The sequence below is a fragment of the Microcaecilia unicolor genome, chromosome 2 (assembly GCF_901765095.1).
Source record: "Microcaecilia unicolor chromosome 2, aMicUni1.1, whole genome shotgun sequence".
NCBI lineage: Eukaryota > Metazoa > Chordata > Amphibia > Gymnophiona > Siphonopidae > Microcaecilia > Microcaecilia unicolor.
Genome location: NC_044032.1, coordinates 237,343,141 through 237,364,769, shown reverse-complemented (window position 1 = coordinate 237,364,769; position 21,629 = coordinate 237,343,141). Strand labels below are relative to the sequence as shown.

Below are 21,629 nucleotides of genomic sequence, written 5' to 3'. Positions count from 1 at the left end.
ATATCATAAAAGAGGCTGGGGTAATTAACTGCTGTCGCGCAAGTGGCTCAGGAAGCAGTAGCACCACTGCCAGCCCACTACATAGAAAAATTCAAACTATGTAGTTGCTTTATTTTGTTTAGCACAATGGTTCACAAACACTGGTTATGGAAAGGTTAATAGGATGGAAAGGTTAATAGGAAGATTGAGTTATAAAAATTTCTCCAAAGTTACCTGACAAAGAAAATCAACCCCAAAAGCATGAAAGTGACAATTTAGAAATTTAAAAAATGGCCAGTCTCATATTTATGGCAGAGTTGTGAAAAATGTCACATTCTGATTTCAGCTTTGGTATTACTTTATTTTATGGTGGGCCCTGTTTTGTTTTTAGCAGGTATGAATGTTAATCTAAAGATTTTCAGATATGACTAGAAGAACATCCTCCTATCATCATCGGGCAACTTGCCTAGAATCAAAACTATTATTGGTTTTATATTGCAGTGCTGAAGTTCTGATATTTGTGCATGGGTACTCCGTGTGCCACAGTCTATCTTCCAAATGCAGATCTCCAGATTTGAACCTTAAACCTTTTGGTTCTCAATCAGGGATTCTGCTGTGGATATAAAGAAGCAGCTCTGAAAGCCAGCTACTAGGAGAACACAATTATCGAAACTGCACACATCCTTTGTTTGAGGCAGGATAAAGTAATGAAACACAGAGCTAAAAGAGTGGGCTCTGCAGGATCCAGGCACGAGGTGCAGAAAAAAAAACTACATCTATATTGGGGACAAGAAGAAAAGACCTAGAAATACAATCTAGTGAGAAAGCAACAAAGAAAAACAAAAAATAAAAAGTCATTACGTTGCTATTTTGAGTTATTTAGACTCACTGCAATGACACAGTCACTTTTAGGATACATCTACAGTGTTCTCCCCAGGACCTTTTGAATGGATGTGCCACCTAGCTGATTTTACAGACCGCCTGGGGGTGGGCATTTATAAGCAGAAAAAATTATAAACTGCACAGTATTCCCCTGCCCTGACCTAGCAACTCCTTCAAGCCATCCAGCTGGCAAAACTTTCTAGGGAAACGTGCCAATACCTCTGTACTGCTGACTGTCTCAAGATCAGAAGCAGCTGATTTCTGACACCCTTACCTCCTAATGCTTTCCCAGATCTGCTTGGATTTAATAATGACATCATAGCTGTTTTTGTCATTAAGTTGCCTGGTCTGTTTTAATTCCTTCTTTTTCTTTTTAAAATCATCCCACTTAGGTTTCTTGGAATCAGGATCTATATTTTGGAAACAAAAACAAACAAACAAAAAAGGGTTGTCATTCAATGTTCACGATATACAAGAAATGGAACGGTGGTAAACAAAACCATTGTGAGCATAAAAGGTCCCAAGGATCAGCGACCGCAAGAAACCAAACAGTTCAATTTAGGATGGATTAGATGTGGAAGTGTGTGAGGCTCTGACAAGGGACAGACAAAAATGGGAACCATAAAAACACAAACAAACAAAAAAAAAATCTTATACCCACCCCCGAGTTGAAAAAAAATATCCTAAAGAAATAAAGCATATAATTTACAACAGTGAAAAGGGTAAAATAAAGCTGATTAAAATGGACATAAGGACATTCAGATGAGATGACCATCTCAGCACCCTGACAGCAGCCAGACCTAATTGTATGAAAAGCATTGTCATTACCTATGACAGTAAAATCTATTCCATGCTGTTAATCTCAAGAAGTGATGGAGAGGCCTAGGTCTTTCTGGGAAACAGCAATCTGTAGATCTGTCCTCTAACTAAAATTATGCTACTAATCTTGACTATATTCTACACAAACAAAATTCACAGTTTAATTCTAGTCTAAATGATATCTGGGCTATCACTATTTGACATTTATGAATCAGTATTTCACTTTTTTTCTACTGAGGCATTTCATTAATTGTAATTTTGCTTAGGGTTTTACACATTTATTGTTTTCAACAGTTCTGCATCATGAAATGTTTTCCTTTGCACGTGCTTTTATATATAAAATGAAAATAAAACAAAACTAAGGTAGAGTCGCCTAGGACTTCTTTGGAGTAGGGGCATTTCAAAAACAAACAACTAGGCAAGGGGGAATGCTGCTGAGCGCTAATGGTGATGAATGTGTTTACCTGAAGTTCTGTCTGCCTGCAGAGAAGGGATCCTACCCTGACAGCAATCCACTATTGTTTCTACCTCAGAAGTGTAGAAATGACCTGGAGGAGAACCCAAAGTACAAGAGAGACAGAATGCTGTTTATTACTGAGAGGCAGGAAAGATGGAAATGAAGACTGCAGATGGAAATAACAAACTGGCAGAGAGTAAACGGACTGATGCAGAAGCACAGCATCTAATGTCAAAATCCTAGTGGAGATTAAAGAAGTGTGAGATGCCTTCTTAAAAGTTTGTATCTTAAGTAAAGTTGATGAGTAGTATTGACAAGACATTGAATGCTCTGTGTCTGAGGGTGGAAGAATTGGAGTGAGGTTTCAGATTTATAAAATTGGGAACAAAGTCATTAATGATTCTGTGCAAGTAAAGTGCAGGCTCTTCAGAAGGTGACAGACCTAGAAGATAGGTCTTATAGGTACAATTTACAATTATAATCCTGGAGGGAACGAAAGACAACAGGGCTGTTCTTTTTGTAAGAGATCCTGCAGAAATGCTGAAACAAAGCAAGACATAAACTTAGAAACTGCTCTCCAGGCTAACACAAAGAGGGGCAAAATAACCAGTGGCTGATTTTGATCAAAATGCTATTTCAGGCCACAAGATAGTGAGGACATAGTATTAGTTAGTATATGTAAAAGATCTGACCGGCGATTTTCCTTGACTACAGCTACAATAAACAAAGGAGAGCTGTATATGGAGCAGTAAAGCTACTGCAAGAGATTCCATAGACTCTTGTTTCCTGTCTGAATACTCTGTGAAATAGGAAGTTTACAACTCAAAGGAAGGAAAAAATTTGATTTACCTACTAAATTTACTTACTATAACAATCTTTATGAATGGAGATTGAACCCTGCCCAATATAGGGTCCTGTGCAGCCAACCTCCCTCCAATTTTAATCTGTAACAAAGCAAATATAGACTGGTTGAAAGATAGGAAGCAGAGAGTAGGATTGCGTGGCCAGTATTCTCAGTGGAGGAGGGTAGTTAGTGGGGTCCCGCAGGGGTCTGTGCTGGGTCCGTTGCTTTTTAATGTATTTATAAATGACCTAGAGATGGGAATAACTAGTGAGGTAATTAAATTCGCCGATGACACAAAATTATTCAGGGTCGTCAAGTCGCAGGAGGAATGTGAACGATTACTGGAGGACCTTGCGAGACTGGGAGAATGGGCGTGCAAGTGGCAGATGAAGTTCAATGTTGACAAGTGCAAAGTGATGCATGTGGGTAAGAGGAACCCGAATTATAGCTACGTCTTGCAAGGTTCCACGTTAGGAGTTACGGATCAAGAAAGGGTGTCGTCGTCGATGATACGCTGAAACCTTCTGCTCAGTGTGCTGCTGCGGCTAGGAAAGCGAATAGAATGTTGGGTGTTATTAGGAAGGGTATGGAGTCCAGGTGTGCGGATGTTATAATGCCATTGTATCGCTCCATGGTGCGACCGCACCTGGAGTATTGTGTTCAGTACTGGTCTCCGTATCTCAAAAAAGATATAGTAGAATTGGAAAAGGTACAGCGAAGGGCGACGAAAATGATAGTGGGGATGGGACGACTTTCCTACGAAGACAGGCTGAGAAGGCTAGGGCTTTTCAGCTTGGAGAAGAGACGGCTGAGGGGAGATATGATAGAAGTGTATAAAATAATGAGTGGAATGGATCGGGTGGATGTGAAGCGACTGTTCACGCTATCCAAAAATACTAGGACTAGAGGGCATGAGTTGAAGCTACAGTGTGGTAAATTTAAAACGAATCGGAGAAAAATTTTCTTCACCCAACGTGTAATTAGACTCTGGAATTCGTTGCCGGAGAACGTGGTACGGGCGGTTAGCTTGACGGAGTTTAAAAAGGGGTTAGATAGATTCCTAAAGGACAAGTCCATAGACCGCTATTAAATGGACTTGGAAAAATTCCGCATTTTTAGGTATAACTTGTCTGGAATGTTTTTACGTTTGGGGAGCGTGCCAGGTGCCCTTGACCTGGATTGGCCACTGTCGGTGACAGGATGCTGGGCTAGATGGACCTTTGGTCTTTCCCAGTATGGCACTACTTATGTACTTATGTACTTATGTACACCCACCACCACCACCACCAACCTAAATTATATTCTAGGCAGTAAAGGGGACCAACAGCCTCCACCAAAAATGTATACACATTTCCTGGAGACCCCAAGGGCCTTACATTAAACTGCAAAACACTAACTTAAACAGCCAAAGAAGGGACTCTAGAATGATCTGGTAGGACTCTAGCAAAATAAATTGGCAGACAAGACCAAAGTTTTCCTTACAGTCCCCCAGTCCAGATGAATGGGATTTAACAGAGCAATCCCTATACTAGGCAGGATCCTGAAAGCACACAAGTCTCTAAAGGCAGCACCCTCTCTAGAAAAAGCACACTACCCATAATGCTTAGAAAAGAGAGAGTATTAGTATAACTCCAATGATTGCTGACTCTCATACACAGCCCTCTCTTAAGGATAACTAGAGTTTAGAAGAATCTATCAATTTTCCAAGTTTACACATGACTTTTCTAGTAAAATGGCTGAGCAGGAAAAGGATTAATCACAGTAGAACAGCTGGAATTTCAACTCTCTAATGTTCAAGCAGTTGAAACATCACCTGTAAAAGATAGCTTATCAGTTCGTATGAAATTAGAGACGCCTGAGAATAGACATCTCCTTTAGAATTGTTTATGATTTATGTAAAAGATGTATTATCTTATCCAAATATTGATTCATTGATTGTAATCAGCACTTTTTATTTGCCTTTGAGCAAAAAGTGATTTGTGAGGAAAGGGAGTTAGATCAGATTTCCTTTCCAGGTAGACTAGATACATCTAGACTTCTCGAATCCTCTTAAGAATTAATTGGAAGTTATTTTATAGTCAGGCGATTTCAGTGTTCCCTGATGTGGCTACGAGTACTCAATTAAGATGAAAGTCCTTTCTTGGCCTGCAGCCTAAGGTTGTGGCTAGAGGAAGTACGTCCTTTCTAAAATATCCTTGCAAATGTCATGTCACACTGGGATTGTGTTTATCAGTTAGAATTGTTCACTGAAGAAAAATCAGAGACATCTGTTAATTTATGATCTAATTAGTTGCTTCTGCTGAGTTTAGTAAACTGAAGTTCAGAAAGTAGTTATAATTTACTGCTTGTTGGCATTACTGTAACTTTAGTAGTATGAGTATTTTCCCCTTTTCCTTTTTGTTTTCTTTTTACTAGATTGATGTTTTCCAGGTGTAAGCTGGATTCTCCTTGTTGTGGGCTTGATGAAAATGTTTTCTTTCTTGTCTAAATGGATGATTAGACCTTTATTTGTATGTTCTTCATTTACTTATATACATATATTGAATGCTACATTGTTAAAGCAATACAAAGAGAATAAAAGCGACCAAACAGCTGCCCTACATATTCTTGAGAGAGGTACCATCTGAACTTCCACTACCAAACTTACTTGACTTCTGGTCAAGTGAGCCCTTAACTGCTTGGGCAAATCACCCTTTGAGTATCTAGGCCAAAATGAGCCTTGAGCTAGTGTGGTGTGAACATTCTTTATGCAGCCTCAACTTTCTTGCTCCTATAAACAGAACAATCCACCCAACCTCCAAAACTCATTAGTTACTGCTTAATAACACACACAAAAAAAGCCAATGCATGTCTCAAACAGAGGATTCAAAATTCTCCACAAGTTTTCCTTCCTAGAAGTAGGTGTGGCCCGAGAATCAGAGGAACTGGGTTTGATTCCTACTGCAGCTCCTTGTGACTGTCACTTAGCCCTCCCCCATTGCCTTACATACAAAATAAGTACCTGTATATAATATGTAAACCACTGTGAACCTAACCACAGAAAGGCGGTATATCAAATCTCATCTCCTATTTCCCTATCTCTAATTCATAGGAAAAGCTAATACCACCTTCAGCTGAAAGGACAGCACTGCTTGAACCAAACCTCTCTCAGATGTAGAAAGATACCTGCTGAAAATCCATGTAGCTGAACAAGAAGCATCCAGGAATGTCACCTTGCAAGCCAGGATAGTCTAGGTCATTACATAAGGGGTTCTAGGATGAAGGCCCAAGCACACTATAGACCAAGTTAAAGCTCTGACTTGGAAGTTACAAACAAACCAAAGGATGGAGGTGCTGGTCCCCTTTTAGGAAAGGGCACTGAGGTGCTCTCAAGCTCCCTGTAGCAGCAAGAGCAAGGATGGGCCGGGAAACATGATTAACCACAGCCAAGCAACAGGATAAAAGTAAAACAAAGCAATTTATTAATGTGCAGGGAGAAGGGTAACTGTTCCTTTCACAGGTGGGGAGAAATAAACCTGCAAAAAGTCAGTCCTTGCGCTCAAAAATTCTCTTCCATGGCCTGCTCTTGCAGGTCCATGGCATGCATTAGTCTGTCTCTCAAAAACGCAGCACAAACCGCTTGACTCTGGCTGTCTCACAGTTTAAATTCTGTCTTCTGTATACCTAGGAAAGCATGGTCCTGGATTTCAGCGTGATAGTTTCAACAGGATTCCAAGATAAAGCCTACCTTAGTGGAGAAATAAACCTGCAAAAAGTCAGTCCTTGCGCTCAAAAATTCTCTTCCATGGCCTGCTCTTGCAGGTCCATGGCATGCATTAGTCTGTCTCTCAAAAACGCAGCACAAACCGCTTGACTCTGGCTGTCTCACAGTTAAAATTCTGTCTTCTGTATACCTAGGAAAGCATGGTCCTGGATTTCAGCGTGATAGTTTCAACAGGATTCCAAGATAAAGCCTACCTTAGTGGAGCTTCTGCTTCTTATCAGCTTTTGGTAAAAGCACATGCTGGAGGGCTGCTTTTCTCTTTCCAGGGCTTCCCTTCAGGTGCTGCTGCCCACCTTAGAGCAACCTTGAACAAGTCCTTACCCAAGGTCTCTGTAACTGAGCTGTGCTGAGGGTTTTTATCCTGCCTAGACCATGCTCTCCCTGCTCTGCCTTTGCTGAGTCATCTCTTCCCTACTCTGCAGGATGTTCTTTAAAGTTGGCTCTCTAACTGTGAGGGAGTGTCATTAAGAGGGAGCGGTAACTTGCTATAAACTCCTTCACACTCCCCCAAAAACCTTGTAGAGCCACCACTAGCAACTTCAATCTACCTAGGGCTAGACTGCAAATAATCTTCTGGGTGCTTCAGGGGAACTTATCTCAGACCAAATCTGACACACCTTCCAGGCACCTGAGGGCTACTACTTTCCCTCAGCCTTGTTCCTATCAGAAAATAGTGTTATCTTACCGCCAACCACCTAGGACTGCCTTCTCCCAAGCAAGAGGCCAGGACTGCTGGAATGCAAGATGACTGATTTTGGCCCTCGGCCTAAACTTAGACTAGAAATGGGGGGAAGGCCGACAGTCGCTCAAAAGCGCATGGTTCGGGAAAAGGTATCTTGCAAAGATACCTCACAAACAGGGAAGATAGGTTTTCTGGATAGTGAGGTTGCACAACAGACCGTGGTAGGCCAGGTGCCCTTAAATACAACTAAAGATCAGACAAAAGATGTCAAATCAATAGTGTCAGGTACTAAGCATCATGCAAATAAGAACAACAAACATACTCTGAAATGTCTATATGCAAATGCTAGGAGTCTAAGAAATAAGATGGGAGAGTTGGAATATATTGCACTAAATGAAAAATTGGATATAATAGGCATTACTGAGACCTGGTGGAAGGAGGATAACCAGTGGGACACTGTCATACCGGGGTACAAAGTATATCGTAATGATAGGGTAGACCGGACTGGTGGAGGGGTAGCATTGTATATTAAAGAGAGCCTTGACTCAGATAGATTACAAATTCAGCAGGACACAAATCACACCTTTGAATCACTGTGGGTTGAAATTCCATGTATAAAAGGGAAATAAATGGTGATAGGAGTGTACTACCGTCCACCTCGCCAGGATGAGCAGGTAGACACAGAAATGATAAAAGAAATCAGAGATGCGAACAAAATGGGCAATGTGATAATAATGGGTGATTTCAATTATCCAAATATAGACTGGGTAAATGTAACATCGGGACACGCTACAGAGATACAATTCCTTGATGAAATCAAGGACAGCTTTATGGAGCAACTGGTGCAGGAGCCGACGAGAGAAGGAAAAATTCTAGACTTGGTCCTTAGTGGAGCGCATGATCTGGTGAGGGACGTTATGGTACTGGGGCCGCTTGATAACAGTGACCATAATATGATCAGTTTTGACATCAACCTTGAAGTAACTGTACACAGAAAGTCAAATATGTTAGCGTTTAACTTTAAAAAAGGAGACTATGATAAAATGAGAAGAACGGTAAAAAAAAAAACTTAGGGGGGCAACTGAGAGAGTAAAAACTGTACAACAGGCGTGGACGCTGTTCAAAAATACCATCCTGGAGGCCCAGGCCATACATATTCCGCGAATTAGAAAAGAAAGACGGAAGTCCAAAAGACACCCGGCCTGGTTGAAAAGTGAGGTGAAGGAAACGCCTTCAGAAAATGGAAGAAGGAACCGTCTGAAAATAACAAGAAACAGCATAAGGAGTGTCAAAGCAAATGCAAGGCGCAGATTAAGAAGGCCAAGAGGGAGTATGAAAAAAAGATAGCATTAGAGGCAAAAAAACATAGTAAAAAAATTTTTCGGTATATTAAAAGCAGGAAGCCGGCAAAAGAATCGGTTGGGCCGCTGGATGACCGAGGGGTAAAAGGGGCAATCAAGGAAGACAAAGACGTAGCGGAGAGACTGAATGAATTCTTTGCTTCGGTCTTCACCGAGGAAGATTTGGGTGGGATACCGGTGTCGGAAATGGTATTTCAAGCGGACGAGTTGGAGAAACTTACTGACTTCACGGTAAACCTGGAGGACGTAATGGGGCAGTTCGGCAAACTGAAGAGTAGCAAATCTCCTGGACCGGATGGTATTCATCCTAGAGTACTGATAGAACTGAAAAACGAGCTTGCAGAGCTACTGCTAGTGATATGCAACTTATCCTTAAAATCGAGCGTGGTACCGGAAGATTGGAGGGTGGCCAATGTAACGCCCATTTTTAAAAAAGGCTCCAGGGGAGATCCGGGAAATTATAGACCGATGAGTCTGACGTCGGTGCCGGGGAAAATGGTAGAGGCTATTATCAAAAACAAAATTACAGAGCACATCCGAGGACATGATTACTGAGACCAAGTCAGCATGGCTTTTGTGTGGGGAAATCTTGCCTGACCAATTTACTTCAATTCTTTGAAGGAGTGAACAAACATGTGGACAAAGGGGAGTCGGTTGATATTGTGTATCTGGATTTTCAAAAGGCGTTTGACAAGGTACCTCATAAAAGGCTACAGAGGAAATTGGAGGGTCAAGGGATAGGAGGAAATGTCCTATTGTGGATTAAAAACTGGTTGAAGGATAGGAAACAGAGAGTGGGGTTAAATGGGCAGTATTCACAATGGAGAAGGGTAGTTAGTGGGGTTCCTCAGGGGTCCGTGCTAGGACCGCTGCTTTTTAATATATTTATAAATGATTTAGAGATGGGAGTAACTAGCGAGGTAATTAAATTTGCTGATGACACAAAGTTATTCAAAGTCGTTAAATCGCGACAGGATTGTGAAAAATTACAAGAGGACCTTACGAGACTGGGAGACTGGGCGGCTAAATGGCAGATGATGTTTAATGTGAGCAAGTGCAAGGTGATGCATGTGGGAAAAAAGAACCCGAATTATAGCTACGTCATGCAAGGTTCCACGTTAGGAGTTACGGACCAAGAAAGGGATCTGGGTGTCGTCGTCGATAACACACTGAAACCTTCTGCTCAGTGTGCTGCTGCGGCTAAGAAAGCGAATAGAATGTTGGGTATTATCAGGAAAGGTATGGAAAACAGGTGTGAGGATGTTATAATGCCGTTGTATCGCTCCATGGTGCGACCGCACCTTGAGTATTGTGTTCAATTCTGGTCGCCGCATCTCAAGAAAGATATAGTAGAATTGGAAAAGGTGCAGCGAAGGGCGACTAAAATGATAGCGGGGATGGGACGACTTCCCTATGAAGAAAGACTAAGGAGGCTAGGGCTATACAGCTTGGAGAAGAGACGGCTGAGGGGAGACATGATAGAGGTATATAAAATAATGAGTGGAGTGGAACAGGTGGATGTGAAGCGTCTGTTCACGCTTTCCAAAAATACTAGGACTAGGGGGCATGCGATGAAACTACAGTGTAGTAAATTTAAAACAAATCGGAGAAAATTTTTCTTCACCCAACGTGTAATTAAACTCTGGAATTCTTTGCCGGAGAAAGTGGTGAAGGCGGTTAGCTTAGCAGAGTTTAAAAAGGGGTTGGATGGTTTCCTAAAGGACAAGTCCATAAACCACTACTAAATGGACTTGGAAAACTCCAAAATTCCAGGAATAACATGTATAGAATGTTTGTACGTTTGGGAAGCTTGCCAGGTGCCCTTGGCCTGGATTGGCCGCTGTCGTGGACAGGATGCTGGGCTCGATGGACCCTTGGTCTTTTCCCAGTATGGCATTACTTATGTACTTAGACCTGTAGGTACTCCTCCAGGTCCACTGTTTCCACTTCAGTTGCCTCAGATCACAGTTCCCTTCCCAGCCTATGAGGTCCACCCCTTTAGTGCAACATAACCAAAAAGGGGAATCCTGATCCATTTGTATTGGTTAAAGCCCCTGCCAACAGAACTGTGTATCACAGACTTTAATCCGACTACACTTATAGTGCTGACTTATGACATCACATGGATGGTTTGTACACTGTGCTAAAAGACTCGTGCCCTGCCTTGCATCTGAGAAGGCTGTGATCCTGATGAACTGTCTATCCGGTGACATATCCGACTGAGTCTGGAAGCATGCAGATAACCTTGGACTATTGTTTATGTAGCCCAGACTACTTAGATACCTAGACATGACGTAAGAGACGTTCCTATGGTTAGGCCTAGCCACAATAAAAACGTACCAGCCAATCACTGATCATGAAAATATCATGGAGTGAAGGACATTGTTGATGATAAATCATATAAAGATGCACCTGCAGAGGGACACAACCCCACCACAACAGAAGATCAACAGAGAGCATCAGTTCCTGCATTGCCAGCCCCTGCTGTTCCAGCTGTCACCACGAGAAAACAACTCTACCAACACACTAAGGTTATAGTTTAAGCTCTATGATTACCATTACAGCTGGATTTACAGGTGGTATTTGCAATGAGGAGTGTATGTTGACATCTGACTTCTGTTCATATTATCCTAAGTATTTGTATTAGAAGACAGAATTAGGGACTCATATTTTTCTAGAAAACTTTTGTTTGTACTTTATTCTTTGTTGCTGTGCTGAATAAATTTGCTGAATAAATTTTTGGCATGTCATGGTTCTTTTCAGTAGCTAAAAAGGGATTTTGGGATCTTGGGACCTGTGTTTAAATGTGTCTTTCCCTAGACTTAGTGCTGTCATCTACTCATCTACTGTATACCCCCTTGTGGTGTCAGACTGTTTTCCTCACACATTCCCTGTCAGAGACAATTGTGAAAGTCATCTGCTCAAACTCCTTCCAGTCTTCCTGGAAGAACAGTACAGTTTAGGGGGTGAAGAACTTTTGTAAATGAAAGAAGAGCAGGATGTGATCGTATATGATGATCTTAAGGTGGTCAAACAGGTGGAAAAGGCAACACTGAAAACGAGAAGCATGCTTGGGTGCACAGAGAGAGGAATGGCCAGTAGGAAAAAGGAGTTGATGATACTCCTGTATAAGACTCTGGTGAGACCTCATTTAAGAATACTGGGTATAATTCTGGAGACCACACCTTTAAAAAGATATAGATAGGGTGGAGTCGGTCCAGAGGGTGACTATTAAAATGTTTGGTGATCTTTGTCATAAACCCTATGGGGACAGACAAAGATCTCAATATGTATTCTTTGGCAGAAAGGCAGGAGAGGGGAGATATGACAGAGACGATTTAATACCTCTGGCATAAATGCACAGGAGGCGAGTCTCTTTTCACTGAAACGAAGCGCTGGAATGAGAAGACACAGGTGACAGGGTATTGACTCAGAAGTAACTTAAGGAAATACTTCTTCACAAAAAGGGTAGTGAATTTGTGGAAAGGCCTCTCAGTGGAGGTGATGGAGACAAAAGCTGTATCTGAATTCAAGAAAGCTTCAGACAAGTACATAGGATCTCTAAGGGAGAGGAAGGGATAGTAGATTGCATGGATGGACAAACTGGATAGGCCACATGGTCTTTATCTGCTTCCATTTTTCTATGTTTCTTTGTTAAAAAAAAGTAGCCTTGAGACACTGACCTAGTGGACGTCACCCTGAAAGAACCAAGAGCGACACATTGGGCTGAGTCTAAAGTACAACATACAAGTTCACTGTCCTAGAGCCTAGGACCTGCACAACAAATGACCATTCATTGGGAGGATGTGAAAAATGGAAGATCTGGGCACTGCGTGAGGTCTCGAGTCCCTGATGTTCAAGGCCACAAGACTACATTTTTCTTAGGAGACAAGAGGGCTCCACTATACTCCAGAAAGTAGGAAGGAGCAAACTGTTTTGTTTTTTTTTGTGATAATCAGCGCAGGAATTCCACACCTGAAGAATCCTGGCTACAACTGAATTCTCCTGTATGACTTGGTGCTAAACAGCCAGACATCTAAATGTATTATCCCTTCACCGATAGGTTCCACACCGCTTAACTTCTATAAAGAGCAGCTAAGTCAGTGTTCAGTGCAAGACTCAGGGGTCAGTGGCAGCTCCCATCATTCTGTTCTTGCATCATGACAGAAAGCAAGAAGTGGATGGGGGAGGGGGCGGAAGAGCCACATGCTTAAAGGACAGGACATTTCCAAACAGAAGAAGAGAATGCATTTGGAATAGCCCCTCCTTGAGGGTACCCCCAACCAACGATCTGGTGCTGTTCAGTGATGATGTCATCAACTGTCTGGCGATAGGATCCTACTTTCTATCGAGAATACCCGCTACAGGCATGAACTTTGTTTTCTCTCTGAAATGGAGACTACTGTGTGTGTTTAAACAGACTAAACATAACACTCCTTCAATTGTCTGGCACATTTACCTGTAAGAGCTACATATTTCTATAAAAGAACACTGATCTCAAGCCAGGATGAAGCTATAAAAAGGGCCAAATATGCAGAAAGGCAAAAAAAAAATCTTATCACTAATGCTAAAATGTTTAGAGAGACTGGGCTCTCAAACATACCTAACTCCATATGTGTATTTCTAGACTTAGTGAGAAGAGAAAGGAAATTGGGTATACATCTCTCTTTTAAAAGCACAATGCTACTCACTGTTCTTTAGATCACTCTCCTGGAACTTCCTCTTTCGCAAATTACCCTTCTGTCTGGGCATAGCAGCGAACTGCTTGGCGACAGCTTTTCCACCTGCTTTCTCAGGCTTTTTCCCTTTCTCAAACTTCTGGGATCTGAACTTAACCTTCCCCTTCTCATCAGCTCTGGCCTGGAATTTTTTGGGACCACCAGAATCTGTTAAAATATACAACATATCTTAGGTTAACACCACATGCCAGTATCAAGGGCAAATTATTTTCAGTCTGTACCTCAATCACTGATCACAACTGGTGCTGCAGATTAGATACAAAGAAAAATAAATATATGGACAGCAGATAAAAACTCCCAGACCCATCCAGTCTGCTCAGTTGTGCATCCTGTTGAAACATTGTACATCCTATTGATCTCTGGTTATACTACTACTTATCATTTCTATAGCGCTACTAGACATATGTAGCGCTGTACACTTGGAACATTAAAAAAAGAGACAGTGCCTGCTCGACAGAGCTTACAATCTAATCAAGACAAATAAACAGGACAGATAAGGGAATTACTTACAGTGAGAATGATATAACAGTCACTGAACAAGGGCTAGATTCAGTAAATGGTGCCCAAATATGTGAGTCAAACAAACAAACAAAAAAAAAACCTGGTGCCCAGTACTACTCTATAAAGGGCACTCTGCGATGAGCGCTTTATAGAATTGCTTTGGTTACCAAATTCCAAGTCCAGCTTTGGGTGCAAAGATTTACACCAACTGAAACAAGGTGTAAATACTGGCACGCATCCGCAGTATTCTGTAATACGGTGTACAATTTTCTGAAACACAGAGAAATGTAGGCAATATAGACCATATGGCCTATCCAGTCTGTCCATCCATGCCATCTACTCTCCTTATCACTCCCTTAGAGATCCTATGTACTTGTCCCAAGATCTCTTGAATTCAGATACTATTTTCATCTCCACCATTTCCACCAGAAGGCTGTTCCACAAATTCACCACTCTTTCCATTAAGAAATATTTCCTCAGGTTACTTCTGAATCTATCCCCTTTCACTTTCATCTTGTGCTCCCTCGTTCCAGAGCTTCCTTTCAATTGAAAGAGATTTGCCTCCTGTGCATTTATGCTGCATAGCTAAAAAATGTCTCCATCATATCTCCCCTCTCCTGCCTATCTTACAAACTATAAATACTGACAGTCTGTTCCCATACACTTTATAACGAAGATCACTGACCATTTTAGTAACCACCCTCTGGACCAACTCCATCCTGTTTATATCTTTTTGAAGGTGCAGTCTCCAGAATCGTACATAGTATTCTAAATGAGGTCTCATCAGAGTCTTATACAGGGATATCATCACCTCCATTTTTCCTACTGGCCATTCCTATCCCTATGCTAATCCTTCTAGTTTTTGCCGTTACCTTTTCTACCTGTTTGGCTATCTTAAGATCATCACATATGATCAAACTCGAGTCCCGCTCCCCTTTTGTGCACAAAAGTTCTTCACTGCCTAAACTGTACAGTTCCCTCGGGTTTTTGGAGCCCAAAAGGATGAGCCTGCATTTTTTAGCATTAAACCTTAGGTACCAAATTCCAGACCATTCCTCTAGCTTTCACTAAGTCCTTCCTCATGTTATCCGCACCATCTAGGGTGTCTACCCTATCGCAGATTTTGGTATCAAGCGCAAAAAGGCAAACCTTACCAGACAGCCCTTCAGCAATATTGCCCATACTGAGGGCACTGGGTTTATTTATTTGTCGCCTCTGTGGAACAGAGTCCAAGGCTTTGCTAAAATCTAAATACACAACTTCTAGCCCTCTCCCTCGATCCAACTCTCTGGTCACCTAGTCAAAGAAATTAATCACATTTGTCAGACAAGACCAGCCTCCAGTGAAACCACGTTGCCTCTGGTCCTGTAATCCACTGGATTCCAAAAATTTTACTATTCTCTGTTTTTAATTTACTTAGCACAGAAGTCAGATTTACCGGCCTGTAGTTCCCAAACTCTTCTTTACTTCCGCTTTTGTGGAGAGGGACCACATCTGCTCTTCTCCAGTCCTCCGGGACCACTCCCAACTTTACAGAAGTATTGAAAAGATCAGACAGCGGAACCAATAGAACTTCCCCAAGTTCCTCTGGTACCCTTGGATGTATTTTGAATCTTATGTTTTTAGACCCCTGAAGAAGGCTTTTTCTGTCAGAACACGGACCGTGTAGGGTCCCAATTAACTCTCTTTGGAGCACTTACTTCTGTGTTTGGGCTGGTCACTTGGACTTGGTTCTCTTCCACCCTGTGTTTGTTTTACCCTTGGATGTATGCCATCCAGCCCCGTCACTTTATCCACCTTTAGCTTAAGTCAGCTTCTCATGAACATAGTCTTCTGAAAATCGCTCAGGGTCTACACCCTGCAATTCCTATTTGTGTCTGTCTTCTGCAGCCCTTCAGTTATGAACACAGAGTGGAGGAGTGGCCTAGTGGTTAGGGTGGTGGACTTTGGTCCTGGGGAACTGAGTTCGATTCCCACTTCAGGCACAGGCAGCTCCTTGTGACTCTGGGCAAGTCACTTAACCCTCCGTTGCCCCAGGTACAAATAAGTACCTGTATACAATATGTAAGCCGCATTGAGCCTGCCATGAGTGGGAAAGCGCGGGGTACAAATGTAACAAAATATATATATATATATTTGTTAAGCAAGTCTGCCTTATCTTTATCAGTTTCTACATATACCTCCCCTTCACCTTTGAGTCTCACAATGTCACTTTTGCACTTCCTCCTATCACTAACAAATCTGAAAAAATGTCTTGTCCCTCCACTTTATCGTATTGACCACTTATTCTTCCATTTGCATTTTTGCTTTTCTAACTACTCTTCGAGCTTCTCTTAGCTTTTCCAGATATTATCTGTCTTCATCTTTCTGTGATCTCTTTAGTTAAAGGCTAAACTCTTTTTCCTTACCTTTTCAGCTACTACTTTTGAAAACCGAAGCAGCTTCCTTTTCCTCTTACTTTTATTTTCTTTCCTTATAAAAAGGTTTGTTGCCCTTACAATAGCTCCTTTCAGTTTTGCCCACTGCTTTCCGATTTCTTCCAGACAACAATTCCTTGAGGTAATCCCCCATCTGAACAAAGCTAGTTTTTTTTTTAAGACTAGAACCTACACATTTGAACGAACCCTCTCTATACCTATCTTAATATTAAACCACAGACCCCTGACCCGCTCAGGCCTCTCCCATAGGAACGCCCTCTTTGCAGCCATGAATGGATACATTTAGGTGCTATCCTATAACTGGACGCTTAAATGTATTTCTATGCCAATCTGCCATTTTAGCTCCATTTTGGTGCCTTGCATCTGTTAGAAAGCGTTCCTGCACCGAAAATTGGGTGCGGAATTAGCATCTAACTTTAGGCACCATTTACATTACTCCCCAGATATTGTCTAATTAAGGATGGACAGGAGACAGTAACAACCTGCAACATCACTGAGCTGACGGTATGCTAGGGTGAGCTAGTGTGAACAGGAAGATGTATAACTAGTTGGTCAAAAGAGTTACTTAAGCTGTTGCATAGATTTGTTAGTGAGATCTCACCTACACTGTGTTGTTCTGAAGGCTGTAAGTAAAAGCCTACCATTGAAGGATACAGACACAGGAGATCTAGTCCAAGGCCACCAAAATGATGCAGTGTCTATACCAGAAACTTTATTAAGATAAGATTTAGGGGGCTGGTCACGTGATGTCACGCTGAAGAGCGGACATAAGTGAGAGGAGCTCCAGGGCCCCGATCCTATCCACCTACCAAAAATATTTTAAAAAACGAGCAAACAGACCCTGAAATAGGTAGGAGAGGTGGTCGAGAAGGTCGAGTGGAGGAAAGCTGAAAGCAGCAAGCTGATGGCAGCGAAATCTTTAAGAAAGCAGTCTGAGAAAGCGAAGGCACCGGAGACACACATGATGGCGGAGGAGGGTGGTGGACCTGTCTCGGTAAGCTCAGCCTGGGTCGCCGAAATAGTGGCAGAGGTAGCGCAAGCCATAGATTCCTCCTTGAATAAGGTTATCAATAGAAATCAAACAAAATAAAACATGGAAAAGAAAATATGATACCTTTTTTATTGGACATAACTTAATACCTTTCTTGATTAGCTTTCGAAGGTCGCCCTTCTTCCTCAGATCGGAAATAAGCAAATGAGGTAGCAGATAGTATATATAAGAGAAACATCAAAGCATTACTAGACCAGAACACTGCACCAGTGATTTCACAGTAAGAATACTGAAAGGTAATTTTAAAACAAGGTAAAATTATGTATAATCATACCTGATAATTTTCTTTCCATTAATCATAGCTGATCAATCCATAGACTGGTGGGTTGTGTCCATCTACCAGCAGGTGGAGATAGAGAGCAAACTTTTGCCTCCCTATATGTGGTCATGTGCTGCCGGAAACTCCTCAGTATGTCGATATCAAAGCTCCATCCGCAGGACTCAGCACTTAGAGAATTACACCCACGAAGGGACACTCTGCCCAGCTCACCACCGCCGAAACGGGGGAGGGGAATTAACCCAGCTCATCCCCACACAAGTGGGGGAGGGGAATCCGTCCAGCTCATCCCCGCGGAGCGGGGGAGGGACACCACACCCGCCGATGCGGGGGGATCTGGCTTATCCTGCAACCGCAACCGCGGGAGGAGCTGACTGACCCTAACACCGCCGAAGCGGGAGGGGTACAAAGCTGCCCTACAGCCGCACGAAGCGGGAGGGAGTGCCGGCAGAATTTATGTCTCAATCCAGCCCCGTAAAACGGGGGGGAGAGGAATGCAGCAGCTCACTGTAACACAAACTCGTCTCAACTCTTGAAGAATCCAAGTGAAAAAACTTGAACACGAAGTCTTTCTGAAGTAACTGAAGACCAAACTTGAACCTGAAATGCAACCAGAATAAAAACAGTACAGATATCTGGGAGGGGCTATGGATTGATCAGCTATGATTAATGGAAAGAAAATTATCAGGTATGATTATACATAATTTTACCTTCCATATCATCAAGCTGATCAATCCATAGACTGGTGGGATGTACCGAAGCAGTACTCACCCAGGGCGGGACATTGAAATCCCTGACCTCAATACTGAAGCTCCAAACCGGGCCTCCGCCCGTGCAGCCACCGCCAAACGGAAAGCTTGGAGAATGTATGAGCCGAAGCCCAAGTTGCCGCCTTGCATATCTCTTCCAAGGAGACGGATCCGGCCTCTGCCATCGAGGCCGCCTGAGCTCTCGTGGAGTGAGCCTTCAGCTGGATAGGCGGCACCTTCCTTGCGGCCACATAAGCCGCTGCAATGGCTTCCTTGACCCATCTTGCCACTGTAGGCTTAGCAGCCTGCAGACCCTTACAAGGACCTGCCAACAGGACAAACAAATGATCCGATTTCCGGAAATCATTGGTCACTTCCAAGTATCTGATGATGACTCGCCTCACATCCAGATATTTAAGAGCAGAGTACTCCTCTGGGTAGTCCTCCCTACGAAAGGAAGGGAGACAGAGCTGCTGAATCACATGGAAGCGAGAAACAATCTTGGGCAGAAAGGAAGGCACTGTGCGAATAGTCACTCCTGCCTCAGTGAACTGCAGAAAAGGCTCTCGACATGAGAGCGCCTGGAGCTCGGAAACTCTTCTGGCTGAAGTGATAGCCACCAAAAAGACTGCTTTCCACGTCAGGTCTTTCAGAGATGCCCTTGACAAGGGTTCAAAAGGCGGCTTCTGCAATGCTCTTAGCACCAGGTTGAGATTCCACGCAGGCACCACTGAGTGCAGAGGAGGGCACAGGTGATTAACTCCCTTGAGAAAGCGCACCACATCTGGCTGCGAAGCCAGGGAAGCACCCTTCAGGCGGCCCCTGAAGCAAGCCAGAGCCGCTACCTGGACTTTAAGGGAACTGAGCGACAGGCCTTTCTCCAGACCTTCTTGCAGGAACGCCAACACTGAAGAAATTGGAGCAGTGAAGGGAGAAAGTGAGCCTGCTTCACACCACGCTGCAAAGATACGCCAAACCCTGGCGTAACCAGTAGAAGTAGAGCGCTTCCTCGCTCTTAGCATAGTGGCGATGACCTTGTCTGAGAAGCCCTTCTTCCTCAGACGCTGCCGCTCAATAGCCAGGCCTGAAGCCCAAAGGGGGAGGGATCCTCCAACACCACGGGACCCTGATGTAACAGGCCCTGCTCCACTGACAGCCGCAGAGGATCGTCGACTGAGAGCCTGATCAAGTCCGCATACCAGGGACGTCTGGGCCAATCCGGACCCACCAGGATTACCCTGCCGGGGCTTTGCCACCCGGTCTAGCACCCTGCCCAACCTGGGCCAGGGCGGGAACACATAGAGGAGCTCTTGTGTCGGCCACTGCTGGAGAAGAGCATCTACTCCCAGGGATCGAGGGTCCCGTCCTCTGCTGAAAAAGCGCGGCACTTGGCAATTGGCCGATGACGCCATCAGATCTAGGCTCGGCTGGCCCCAGCGCTTCGTGATGTCCAAGAACGCCTGAGCAGATAGTTGCCACTCTCCGGGCTCCAAGGTATGGCGACTGAGAAAGACCGCCTTGACATTCATGGCTCCGGCAATGTGGGCCGCTGAAAGCTGCTCCAGGTTCGCTTCCGCCCACTGTCAAAGATTCATAGCCTCCTTGGCTAGAGGGGCGCTCTTGGTACCTCCCTGGCGGTTGACATAGGCCACAGCCGTGGCATTGTCTGACAGGACCCGTACTGGCTTCAACACCAGTACCGGGATGAACTCCAAAAGCGCCAACCGAATGGCTCTGAGTTCCAGGAGGTTGATAGACCACTTTGCCTCTGCAGGAGACCAGAGCCCCTGCGCTGTCCTTCCCAAGCAGTGGGCTCCCCAGCCCGACAAAGAGGCGTCCGTCGTGACGACAATCCACTCTGGGGTCACCAGAGGCATTCCCGCAGACAACTTGTCTGTCTGCATCCACCAGCTCAGCGCCTTGCGCACTGCTGGGTCCAAGGGAAGGCGCACGGCATACTCCTCCGACATCGGAGTCCAGCGCCGCAGCAAAGATAGCTGAAGTGGTCTCATATGAGCCCTGGCCCAGGGCACTACTTCCATCGTGGCCGTCATAGAGCCCAACAGCTGCGCATAGTCCCAAGCCCGAGGAGGAGAGGCTACTAGGAACTGGTCCACTTGAGCCTGAAGTTTGACAATCCGATTGTCTGGCAGGAACACTCTGCCCACTTGGGTGTCGAATCGAACTCCCAGGTACTCCAGGGACTGAGTCGGGCGCAGCTGGCTCTTCTCCCAGTTGATGATCCATCCCAGGGAGCTCAAAAGAGCAACTACCCGGTCCACAGCTTTGCCGCACTCTGCATAAGAGGGGGCTCGGATCAACCAGTCGTCCAGATAAGGATGGACTTGTACCCCTTCCTTTCGTAGGAAGGCCGCAATGACCACCATTACTTTGGAAAAGGTCCGCGGAGCAGTAGCCAACCCGAATGGGAGGGCTCTGAACTGGAAGTGTCGTCCCAGGACTGCAAAACGCAGAAAGCGTTGATGAGGAGGCCAGATGGGAATATGCAGATACGCTTCCTTGATGTCCAAGGAGGCCAAGAACTCTCCTGCCTTCACTGCCGCTATAACAGAGCGGAGAGTCTCCATGCGAAAGTGCCGCACTTTCAAGGCCCGATTGACCCCTTTGAGGTCGAGGATAGGCCGGACAGAACCTCCTTTCTTTGGTACCACAAAGTAAATGGAGTAACGTCCCTTGCCAAGCTGACTTTCTGGCACCGGAACGACCGCGTCCAGGCGGATCAGATTGTCCAAGGTCTGCTGCACTGCCACAGCGTGACCGGAGACTTGCAGGGAGAGAGTACGAACCCGTCTCTTAAGGGTCGGCAGAACTCTAGCTTGTAGCCGTCTCTGATGACTTCCAGCACCCACGCGTCTGAAGTTATTGTGGTCCACTCGCCCCGAAACGAGGACAGCCGTCCTCCAATCTGCACTGGGGCGTGGACCAAGGCCCCGTCATTGGGTACGAGACCCTGGGGGAGGACCGGAGGGAGCCCCTCCGGGACGGCGGTCTCTGCGAAAGGAATGCTGCTTGGGGGAGAAATGCCTCTTGAAGGAAGAGGGGGCAGAGGAACCCGACTTGCCCGGG

The 21,629-nt window shown here is 44.3% G+C and overlaps 1 protein-coding gene across 1 annotated transcript in view; it reads right to left on the bottom strand.

Moving 5' to 3' along the window:
- The window catches only part of PUM3 (pumilio RNA binding family member 3), a 170,737-nt gene that overhangs the window by 137,257 nt on the left and 11,851 nt on the right, over window positions 1-21,629 (bottom strand). The window contains exons 3-4 of the mRNA XM_030193819.1: window positions 13,479-13,673; window positions 1,136-1,271 (exon numbers count right to left, since the gene is read on the bottom strand). Of these exons, the coding sequence (XP_030049679.1) occupies window positions 1,136-1,271; window positions 13,479-13,673 (331 nt within the window). The remainder of the gene's footprint in view (window positions 1-1,135; window positions 1,272-13,478; window positions 13,674-21,629) is intronic.